The 12,112-nt window shown below is 41.2% G+C and overlaps 1 protein-coding gene across 34 annotated transcripts in view; it reads left to right on the top strand.

The window, feature by feature from the left end:
* LIMCH1 (LIM and calponin homology domains 1) overlaps positions 1 to 12,112 on the top strand; it is a 321,073-nt gene that overhangs the window by 264,351 nt on the left and 44,610 nt on the right. For 27 of the 34 annotated variants that reach the window (XM_073237696.1, XM_037002554.2, XM_073237698.1 and 24 more), the window contains 4 exons: positions 4,194 to 4,229; positions 8,943 to 9,069; positions 10,507 to 10,664; positions 10,876 to 11,284. In XM_073237696.1, the coding sequence (XP_073093797.1) occupies positions 4,194 to 4,229; positions 8,943 to 9,069; positions 10,507 to 10,664; positions 10,876 to 11,284 (730 nt within the window). The remainder of the gene's footprint in view (positions 1 to 4,193; positions 4,230 to 8,942; positions 9,070 to 10,506; positions 10,665 to 10,875; positions 11,285 to 12,112) is intronic. The other 7 variants (XM_073237704.1, XM_037002561.2, XM_037002562.2 and 4 more) reach the window with 1 other exon arrangement.

Below are 12,112 nucleotides of genomic sequence, written 5' to 3'. Positions count from 1 at the left end.
TGAGCCTTTGTGACTTTGTTTCTCCAGTCTGAGCCTTAATTCATGCTTTGAATATGTTATTAATGCATCATGGCACATAATACCACTTACCTGCTGTTGCTTTCAGAAAATAGAATGATAAAAATTAGCCCAGTCTGCCAAGAATTGTTTTTTCCATTTTTGCATGTACGCAGGTGTGGAAAGAATAGTTCAGTTGTGAATTTTCCTGTTAAATATTCTTTCTGGCTTTCATCTAGTGAGCAGCCTAAATGAGAAAGTCTTGTTTTATCTTACTAGCTCATTGAGGAGCCTTCTGTCAAAAGGGTTGCACTTCTTTCTGACCTACTTGATTTCCGTTTGTTTATGGCATGGGGTTGGGTGGGTGAGGGGCATCCAGATCCAAAAATGATGTATAGCACTTAGAAAATGTGTGATTTAAGTTAATGTCGACATTAGCAAGCCCTCAGTTGCTTTCTGGAGGTAGGGTTTCTGTTCCATGCTGTGACTTGATTTAAAATGAAGTAGGGAAATAATAGTTCTGGTTTATGGTCTGGTTTAGGGTCTTATGTGTTGTTGAAGCTTTGGTTGCTGTTCAATAAGAGTAATATATTTTTGTTAAAAGTAGGGCCTGCCAGATCAATGTAGGGCTAAGGAGTGGAGTGATTTGCATAATTATAAGCTCCACTATAAACCAGGAGGTGATGCAGTTCTGTTTCACAGAAGACCTTCCTGACAGTGGGATGGAGGGTAGGATGGGGAGCAGGGAGAAGCTTACGTAATCCCAACATTTTTAAATTAATATCCTAGCCACCTTCACCACCTGGATTTAATCTATGTTTTACCTTCTTATGAAACATAATAATAGTAATAATCATACTGTAGTAGAGCCTTTTAGTAGCACTGGTTTCGGGGAGCAGGGGTAATAGACTCTATGTTAGAGCAGCAGAGGGCTTCATAGTTCTGTCTGAGGACATCTGCTCCTTCTAGCTCACCTCCGTTGAATTCACAGGTAGGTTAAATCAGTGTTCATTTCTTTTCACAAATGGGAAGACTGTGTAGAGAGAAATTAAGTGAGTGGCTCACACACTGATCCTGGCTGGTTAGAGCTGATTAGTGACAGAGGAGCTGACTGCTCTGCCTGGTCCAGCACAGCCACTCATCTTCCCGATGCCCTGACATAGCTCGGCCCTGGATCACTGGGCTTCCATGGAGCAAGATACAAAGAAGTTGCCTACTGGATACATTCTAGGTGCTTTCCTGGTAACTTACTCTTCACACAACCTTTGAAAGTATAAATTTTCATCTGCAATTTTCAGTTAGGAAACTGAAGCCCACCTCCACAGGGCTGCTAATTACCAAGATCAAGATCTAAGTTTCAAACCCAGCTCTGTCTGAGGGAGGGCCACTGTCCCACTTCAGCACACTGACTATGCAGGCTACTAGAGGAAGCTCTGGAAGTCTACTGAATTTCCTGTCACTTCAATCTGCCCCTCTATTCAGAGAGTCCTCCTTATATCCAAGTGGGAATGAATGGCTTCTTTGAGCATAAGGAGATACAGTCATATTAGCTGTGTGACACAAGTGCGGGATTGAGAAGCACATACTTTGGGAATTCATGTTTCCTTTCAACAAGTGTTTACTGAGTAATGATTATGTGTAAAACACTGAGCTGGGGGCAAGGGGGTAATCTTAAATGAGCAGTAAACCTATTTTCTCCTCTCACATCAAGTGAAGCTTTTGCTAGTTCACAATATGGAAATATATAACCAGCCAATTATTGATCCTGAAGTGCTTATTAGTGCTGAAAGTTACATAAATGCAATTGATAGGTGTATAGACTATTCCCTTTATCTTTCTAAATACCTCTACCCTCACAATCAAACTTTACTTATTTATTTTGGTAAGATGCTTATCACAACTGAGATTTCTCTGGCTGATTTTTTATACCTTATAGCCTACTGGCTCACCTACTTTGTATTTTAAAAATTTCTTTATTAGTGATTTTTTTAACAGAGCTTGACTTTTTGATTTCCCATTAGCCAACTGGGAAAAACCCAAACTCTAAATTCTTCTCCTTAACAACAAAGGCATCTGTGCTGAAACTGATGCCCTCTTAAAACTAATAAATGAGTCTGAGAGGAAATTCCTAAATCCGTAAGTGTATAGTAAAGGGATAAATGAAGGTTATCTTCAGATTCTGTACTATTGTTTTCTCCTTAACTTCCAGAACATTCAGTAAGAATTCAGTGAATACTCACAGAGGGACTAGTCTGGTCACTATTCAGAGAACCCAAAAAGAGACATTCCAGCCCTCGTGGAGATTACATATTAGTGTGAATCTACATTTGTTGGCTGAAATGTCCATGAAGTGCTGTTAAATACTTTGTGCAGAAACAATTTAAATTCAAATATGTCCTACACACAATAGCATAACTGAACCCCATCAACAAAAAGTGCTAAAGAAGCCAAACTCAAAAAAGTGCATACTATATGGATCCATTTATACAGTGTATAACACTCAACACTAATCTACATGTGTGCTCGTGAAAATTCATCTAAGTGCATCTATCATACATACACTTTATGTATGTTGTACTTCAATAAAACATTAACAAAAATATTAAATAGAGATACAAACACATGTGGCAACAGATTATTTCTAGATTAGCCATCCATTAGTAATAACTTCTCTGCTCTCTTCCATAGATAATTTATAAAACATACTTGTGTAAGTCAATTCCAATAGGCCTATTAATTAACTGAGAAACATTTTATCCAATTATCCAGAATTAACACTGCTCATGCACTCTCTCTTGATGTGGAGGAATCCACTAGTTATGGAGGAATCCCCTAGTTATCTGCTTCAATGTAGTGGTGTTTTTGGACAATTGAGTGTTTTGGGTTAAACTTTAGCCCCTTCTGAAACTACCTCCCAGAGAAACAGAAAACAAGTCCTCCAGCCAGAAGAGAAACATCCACAATCCCTTTCTGTGTCTTGCTTTTGACCATTTCAACAGACGCTTTGGTTTTTGCACTGGTGTGGCTGCCTTTATTGTGAATAAAGATGATTATGAATGAATGCAGATTGTTCTAGAATGATAAATGCATAAGAGGAAGGAGAGGATGTGTGTGTACACCCATGCATTCCGGGGTGTTTTCTCTAAGATTACAGAAAGAGATCTTTAGAATTACTGTTTTCTGTACAAACTGTTATAATGAACATGGGAGCAGGTCATTTTTGCTGAAAATTCCAAAATTTAATATATTGGACACTGAAAGCAGACATATTTTATTTATTCAAATAATTCTTTGTCCACCATCAGAGTGCAGAAACAAACAGTCTTTCAGGGAATAGGTAAGTGCCTTCTCTTAAAATTCCCCTTTCCTAAGGAGATAGTCATTTAGGGAGCTGCTTTTTTAAAATGTGCTTGAAATCGGTCCTTGTAATGTTCTGGTTTGACCTTTTACTTTGCTTTATCAGATACATTAAAACTTAAAGTGCTTATATCACAGAGAATACAAGTTTGTATATCTAATTAATCAGAAGAAAATAAAAGATGGTAAAAAAAAAACTTTGGTTTTTCAACTTATGGAATATCATCCAAGTTTGGTTTTGATTAAGGCTGCCAGTTTTCTAGGAACTGTGGTTTTTGTCAAATGCATGCGGAAGGCACTGATTGGGGTCTGGCTGCAGTTCTGGTTTTCTTTCCGAAAACTGCAGAAATGCTCTTTGATGTCATTTGTGCAAATGCATTAACACATCAGGGAGAGGGTCAGTAAGTGTGTGCTTCTACGTTGGGTGTCCATTACGGCCGATACTGCTGAACACAAAGGCATGAACAGTTTAACTGTTTGTGAACAGCCATAATGCAGGTTTGGTTTTTCTTAAGCTGCCTTCTCTAAACACTGTGGGTTGCACCTTTGCTTTTCTGTGTTTATATCGAACAGGTTTGTTTGTGTGGGTAGCATGGAGATTATTTTCATTTATCCTCTGTTTTAATACAAATGTTACATTCTTTAGAAATGTCAAGACTTTTCTTTCATTTTCAAAAGTTAATGAATATTGCTGATTGTATAATGACACTTCTCTTCCAGTCTGATCATCAAAAAAGGTTTGGCACACATACATTTCACTGTTAGTTTTTATTTCCAGCTTGGTTCCAGTGTTAACCTTCTGTTTTGCCAATCCTCTAATTTTGTATTTGGTCTTATAGATACGGTCCGAGAACTCCTGTGTCTGATGACGCAGAGTAAGTTGTCTTGTATTCATAGGAATACATTAATTACTAGCCTAAACTGCATGCTTCCAGTACTTACCACTAATTGATATGCAATTGGTGCAACAGTGTACTGAATAGCTAGCTAACTGACTCATGGAGCCTCAGAAGAGCACTTAAAGTTGGAATGCAGAACAAATGTTCTGTGCAGGAGAGATGAATGAAAAAGCATCTTAAGCATGATTCTAATATGCAGCTGCTGCTTAAAACTTAACATTTGCTTTTCATAGACGGGGCATGTTAAAGCTCTTTTTGTTATGGTGTGGATGTTGGGACCAGTTCTGAACAACGGAATTAGTAAAATGCATTCTGCATTTTGCACTTAATACTTGATATGAAAAGGCTTGGAGTTAGCAGTGGAGCAGTCATTCTCAGAGCCACATTTTTTTGACAAAGAAAATGAATCCTAAACTGCTAATTGTAGATTGAGAAGCCCAAGTTCCTCCCAAGTTGGAGTTACATGAACTCTGGGATGCTTGAGACCAAAACACTGTGGTTTCGTTCACGTTCTTTGGCATTGCAAGAGGTCAAGATGTAAAACATGACACGGGCTTCCTCCCCCAGCAACTTGGTTTCCACTCCTCTCAGAGATTCATTCCCCATCTCCTGCCTCACATCCAAATCTGAGAAGAATCTGTTTGTGACCACATTAAGTCTGTTTCAAAAATGGATTTCCCATATGCAGAGCATTCTGAAACTAGATACCCAAGGCACAACTCTTTTTTGCAGAATACTGGCTTTCTGAGGTTTGAGTATTTGCATTTTAAGAAGCATGATTAATATCCAATTCCGACTGGATCAATAATCTGCCGAGACTGATGTCTCTCCTCAGTGCAAAGGCATTTTGTAGCCTTGTGGGAGCCCAGGCCATCAGTAGGGCAAATACCAGCATTCTTTCTGCCTGTCTTGCTGGCCTAAGACATAGTTTTATGTCACCAAGTGAGAAGTCTAAGGGTGTAGAACACACAAACATCATTATTTCCACCAACAACAATAGGCCAAAAAGTGCTGTTTTGAAAAAGTGCTTTTTCCACGTCTGTGTTCAAGATGTCAATTAGTTTGTACTCTTAGCTCTTAGCAGTCTGACTCTGGTGCCAAGGATATCAGTTTCCACTCTGGTATCTATGATTGCTTTGTGGCCTGACATACATAACACTCACGTCTCAAAATCAAATTCAGCCTGACTTGACTGACTGCACAGAGTTAAGTAGTCTATAAAATTGAGCCCTGGTTATTACTTTTAAAATCGGCAGTGGCACTATTTAACATGCACTGAAAAGAAGATTATAGAAGATTGACAGGCAAAACACTCCTGTGATTTGGTTAGCCAAAACATTTTTATAGAAGGGATTTATTTGTCACCAGTGCAAACCTCTGTGCAGTTTGCCTAAGATAGATCTCTGGGAAACCCTAAAATGTGAAGGAAGCTACATTAAAGAGCTTTTTAATTTTGTTATGTACCTGAATGTGAAAACCTCACCCACCGGAAAAGTGAATGATTTTTTTAAAGGGGTGAGGCTGGGGACTCCCTTCTCTCCTCAAATATGCAGCCTCATGGACTAAGAAGAATTAAAAGAGCTTCTTTTCTGGAGGTCTTATCTCAGAATACCCGAAGTGCTGAAATTTCCTTCTTTGAGTAGACACAGTTCACATGAAACCAGGTGGAGAAAAAAACAAATTTACATCAGGAGTTTATTTTTTAAAAAGTGTATATGCTTAGTTTGTTCCCCCACTATCTACCTTTTTCAAAATCTTTAAGGGCAATTATTAGCCCGGGTTCTATTTATTCATAATTGACACATTCTTAAAATACTGCCCAATCAAAAAAGGAAAATGCAGGTCAAGGCAGACCTACAAGCAAATAGAAATTTCTGCCTCCTGGCAAGCCAAGAATGTTTCCATAGATTTAGTTCCACCTTCTTGCCCTTTTCTTCATTTCCACACTCCTCCTCTCCCTGAACTCCCCCACCAACGGAGCTTATACACTGTGAGAGCCACAGACCATTTCATGCTTACTTCCCTTGCCTTAGACTTGGCCCAGAAACAATGTCCAGGCTTCCGCTGAGATATGCAGCCCTGGCCTCCCATCATGCCACCCCACCACCAAGAGAGACTCCTGGGCTCTGCAGCAGAGCCCTGTCCCAGCAGCCCAAAGATACAGAATGATTGTGCAGAGAAGCAAAGGTTCCATGCAAGTCACATTCATATTCTGGAACCTGGGCTTCTGCATGATCTCCCACCCATCCTAAACACATACATACTTCATCATCTTGAAGCCCAGCTCCAACCTCTGAATTAGGGAACATTTTCTGAATGATGACTCAGCCTATTTTCTGTCCAGTATTATTAATTCTCCACCTGCTTAGTTCCCTTTTTTGAAATGGCATAAAGGTATTGCTCATAGTTTTGTCATTTCTTTTTTGGCCAGCTAGTTGGTATTTCTTAAAAAAAAAAAAACTGGGAAAAAATAGTACTTCCTGGTATATGAGAAGACAAATAAGAGTTTCTCTTCTTATTTTACTATCCAGCTTTTGGCCACATTTGGGCTGAGGTAGTTAGAATTTTAGGGTGGGAACAGAGAAAGGAGCTCAGGAAAGCAGGTATGAAGGGCTTGCTCCATCCTCTCGACGCTCACTGAGTGAAAAGCAAAACTCAAATCTTGCAGAAGGCTGTCATTTCCTCCCATAGAGACCTGCCGCTATGGCTACCCACTGTGATCTAAACCCAAATTCTGCCCTTTAGATATTTACAGATGCAAAGTTGAAAGAAGGGGGTTCCATTCTCTCCCACAATCTACCAACTACTTAATAGATTGTAGGAGAGTCCCAGTGTAGAAAGGTTTATATCTTCTAAGATCTTTTGTAAAGACTATAAATACCTTAAAAGAGGAACTAACAGAATTGGATGTATTTAAAGTTAATAGTTTTTTTTATAGGATGAATTTCTGAATTTCGATCTCTTTCTGGAAAGACTACTTAAGTGAATTTTGATCCATGAAGTTTAAAAATGTGGCTTAGACTTGTCTACCTAACTCTGCAAATTGCTAAATCTTTCTTAAACAACAATAACAAACAGAGTAAAAGAAGTGGAAAATTGTAGGATTTCCCCCATTTTGAGGACTTTTTTTCTTTCTGGAAGATACAGCTGCCACAATCAACACTGTCCACCAAGTATGTGGAGGCAGCTCCACGTTGGTGGTTTGTCATATCCGTGCTGATAGAAGCCGCAGATAAAAGTCCTCCCATGCACTCGGATTATTAGAAAACTAATCACAAGAACAGTCTTCCAGTTAGCTCTCTTCGGCCAGACTTAATTTGTCCAACATCTAGAGAGAGGGAGAGGCACCCACATACCCATGCAGTCCTTCTGAGTGGACTGAAATGAAGGTAGGCCACCATTGTTTGGGGGCCTCCTTCCTGAGGGCTGGCTGCTAATGAACCCACTAGCACCTGGATGTGCTGCCACTGTTAATGGTCTGGCCATGGGGATAATAACTTTGGACATCACTGATGATGTCTGAAATTACTTGATGTCTAAGTGCATGGCTTTTCTTTCTCTTTGTGTTAAGCTAGCTTCAAAAATGGACTACCACAATCTTCTGTTTTTAGAGGTTAACAGTGAATTTTAAAGGGCCCTTCATTTCTTGATGCCTGTATAACCCACTTGATCCCAGAGCTCATCATTTCTTTGGAAGAAAAATAGGCAGGATTTTGCTTTGGTTTTTATTTGTGTTTTCATTTTGCTGCTTCAGCTTTTGCTGTAACAAAGGTCTATGTAAGCATCATAAAAAATGCCCTGTGGCCTTGCCCAACATTTAATAAGCTCCTATAGAATATATCAATTATATGTTGCCTAAGGGTTTTTAAAATTGTTTTCCGTATCTTTTTTTTTTAAGAGTAAATTTAGAGGTATCCTAGCAAAAGTAAAATGCTTGTGAGAATATTAGGGTACAAAGTATATACTGATTTATATACTTTATTCTCTAATCTCACTACAAAATACCTTATTTTCTTGATTCCAAGATGTTATCAATTATACTGATTAACACAGTTTTACAGGAAATAAAGTTTTCAAACACATGCATCACTAATGCAATTATTGGATCCATCCAAAATTCAGAAAATACAATAGTATGAAAAGGTAGGCATCTCAGATTTGAGGCCGTATTATATTTTTTGGAAAATGGAGACAATTGCCTCAGTTAATACAGAAAACATTTAAGCCAGTTCTTTACACAAAGAAGAATTTGCTATAATAAAATTTTACTTCATGGAATGCCACCCTCCCTCCCCACAAATTCTCCCCAAGTTACACCTTTTAATCCTCTTCATTTTACTTCTTAATACATTTCCAAATGAGAGGAGCCCAGAATTTCAAAAACCTTTTTTCTAGCTCTTCTTTAAACGTATTTTGACGTCTACATATAAAATTATATTGGCCTGATGCCGCCACCGCTGAAGACAGAGATGGCCACATTTTGGCTTTTGCTGCGAAGGGAGAAGAGGGTAGCTAGCCTGCCTGCGGCCTGCTGAGGGGTCGAACAGACTGCAGCCTGGAGGCTGTCAAGCCGTGGAGGGAAAGGGCAGTTTGCCAAACGCGGTAGCGCCCCCGCGCGGCAGTCGCCCCGGCCGGCGCGGAGGCTGGCCGGGCACTGGTCCACTTCTGTCTCCCTCTCTCTACGCACAGGAGCACGAGCATGTTTGACATGCGGTGTGAGGAGGAGGCCGCGGTGCAGCCGCACAGCAGGGCCCGCCAGGAGCAGCTCCAGATGATAAATAACCAGCTACGGGAAGAGGACGACAAATGGCAAGATGTGAGTGCCCGCCAAGGTCACGGGCCGCAGGGCTGCGATGTTAGATGGGTTAGAGGCCCTTTGGGGCAGAAAGTCAGGTGGGGTGGGTAGAGTTGGACTTGAAAGCCTTGAAGGGGAAGGGAGCCCCTAGGCACCAACAACATGAGGCGGGTGAGGAATCGAAGACATGGGCATGTAATTGGCAAGTACCCTTGGTAGAAGTTTGGCCACACAGGAGAGGGGAGTGAGAGGAATGCACCTGGCATGGGATGTAGACTTGAGGATGCACTCTTTTGAGAACATGTATTTGAAATTGATAGTGATGACGACGACGATAATAGCCAACACTGACAGCATGCCAGTGAGCCAGTGTTCCAAGTGCCTTGCATGCAGTAATTCTTTAATCCTCTCAGTAACTCAGTGAGCCAGCAGCCCTCATGACTCTCAGTTCCACAGATGAGTCCCAGTGGTGCTAGATAACCTTCCCAAAGCCACAGAGCTCCTGAGTGACAGAGCCAGGACTAGAACAAGGCAAGGGGGCTCCAGGGCCTACCAAGGGCTTCGAAACTCTGTGTGCTGACAGCAAAGAGCCAGGGCAAGGGAAAAGCTTGAAGATGGGCATGAGAGAGAAAGAGTGGATTATTTCATCAAATGCTCACAGAGCACTCTTAGGTAGCTATTTTGCCTTGACTCTACCCTTAGTTCAAGCAGTTAACTTCTACAAAGTCAATAAAATGTAGTAATAATGGTGTCTACAATGTATCAAGTACTTACTATGTGCCTGGTCCTTACTATTTGAGTACTTAATATATATGAGCATTCACAATATGCACTATGTCATTTAATCCTTACAACTGGCTTATAAAAGTAGGTATTTTTATCATCCCTATTTTATTGATGAGGAAACTGAGGCACAAAGAGGCTAAGAAATATGCCTGAGATTCCAAAGTGTGGAAGCTCACTTTGGAATAATAGAGAGAGGGTGATTTTCCACAGCTGCAATCCCACCCAGAATACTAGACTGACTCCAGAATACTAGAAATAATTATTTCTGCCTTTTCTTCCTTCCCTGAGGAAACGGTGTGGGTCTGTGGTTACTTCCTACCATTCTGTTGTCAGCAAGTCCATTCACAATACACAGGCCTAAGTAGGAAGAAGTGAAGTTTCTTACAATACCCTGCAAGGCAATACTTGAAAATTTAGCATCTGATATGAAATATGACTGTATATTTCACACTGCCCATGTTTGCATGAATGTGCCCTGCTTTGGAAAATGTACATATATCTGAATGTTTCCTGCCTTTGAGGCATTCCTGTTCCAACCAGATTTACGTTGGAGTGGAAATGCCCTAGCATAGTGCCTGGCCAAAGCCAGTGCTCACTACACTCTGAAGGATAGAAATGGAAGCATGTGCAAGCCTGAAGGAGTATGTTCTATGTGCACCCCCACCTCTATAGGACTTGGCTCGTTGGAAGAGCCGGAGAAGAAGTGCTTCTCAGGACTTAATCAGGAAAGAGGAAGAAAGGAAAAAAATGGAGAAGTTACTGTCTGGAGAGGATGGGGCAAGTGAACGAAGGAAAAGCATCAAAACCTACAGAGAAATTGTTCAGGAAAAGTGGGTTCTTTCTGTTATTGTTTTTTACTGTACAATATTATCTAAATGTGTTTTTTTCTAAAACATGTTGGTTATCACCAAGGCTCTGACACAAGTATCATCCACTCCTTGTGCTGTCCCTTCTGCTCTACCTTGGTTCCTGCCGAGGTCTTCCCTGCAGTTTTGGTGACTTGACTCTGTCGTTGCTTCCCCTCCCCTGCCCGTCCTTTAGAGAGCGGAGAGAGAGGGAGCTGCATGAGGCGTATCAGAGTGCGCGGTCCCAGGAGGAGGCAGAGGGCATCCTTCAGCAGTACATCGAGAGGTTCACCATCAGCGAGGCTGTTCTTGAGCGCTTGGAGATGCCAAAAATTCTGGAAAGAAGCCATTCTACAGAGCCAAACTTATCCCCCTTTCCGCATAACCCTAACCCTATGAAATATCTGCGGCAACAGTCGCTGCCTCCGCCCAAGTTCACTGCCACTGTGGAAACCACCGTCACTCGGACCAGCGCTCTGGACACCAGCTTGTCAGCCAGCAGTGGGTCTCCAAGCAAAACTGTCACTCCCAGAGCTGTGCCTGTGCTGACACCCAAGCCTTACTCCCAGCCCAGAAACTCTCAAGAGGTTCTGAAGACCTTTAAGGTAGGACCAAAACGGAATGCCAGGTAGTCAATGTAAAGAGACATCTTGCCTCAAAAAAATGCAATTATTTTTATCAAGCAAAAGCAAAATGTGTGAACTTTTACGATTCTGAAGTTCCTATGCTCCAGGAGTTTTGGGTTGCAAATAGTGAAGGGGTAGGTATTCCTATTGTTTAGTGCCGAAGGACTCCCGTGAGACTGATGGTTGGGTCACCTCCGTGAACGAGGTTTGTTTTCTAGCTTGATGGAATGGCCTGCTCCCTCTGTAGTAGTGGTGACAACCCCTGGTTAGTAATACTCTGGGTATCTCCAGCTATCTGGAAGCTTTGGTTTAAATAGAAGGATATGCAGCTCCATCTCTTTGGGGGAGAAACTGACATCATATCCAAGAAGATGCTACAGTTGAAAAAAAATAATCCAAGGAACACATGGGTGCATGGGGTGTGCTTGGTGCTCAGATGAGACAGGGTTTTTAAACCAGTGTTTAAGTGAAAAGAAACTAGGTGTTTTTCTACCAGTGAATGTGTAAGATAATGTTCCAGAACCACCAAACCTGTGACAACCAGCCTTTTTGTTCTTCCTTCAAATTCTAGTATTTCCTCCAGATCATGAAGAAACACTCATCCTTTGTCTTAAGTTCTTTTGACTACAAAGAAAAATCAGTTCTCTTCCCTGTCCACCACATGGTTTCCCAGCAGAAGCCAGGTGGGGTTCATCCCTAGGGGGCCTGGATGGGTGACTGCAGAGAAAGTTTGCTTTAACTAAACTTAGGGAGCCAGGGATCTTCCCATTGAACTTCACAGGGAACCTAAACCACACTTTCTGACGT

This window comes from Manis javanica, chromosome 5, assembly GCF_040802235.1.
Source record: "Manis javanica isolate MJ-LG chromosome 5, MJ_LKY, whole genome shotgun sequence".
Taxonomy (NCBI): domain Eukaryota; kingdom Metazoa; phylum Chordata; class Mammalia; order Pholidota; family Manidae; genus Manis; species Manis javanica.
The sequence above is the reverse complement of the archived record's forward strand: the minus strand, read 5'-3'. Positions and strand labels throughout refer to the sequence as shown.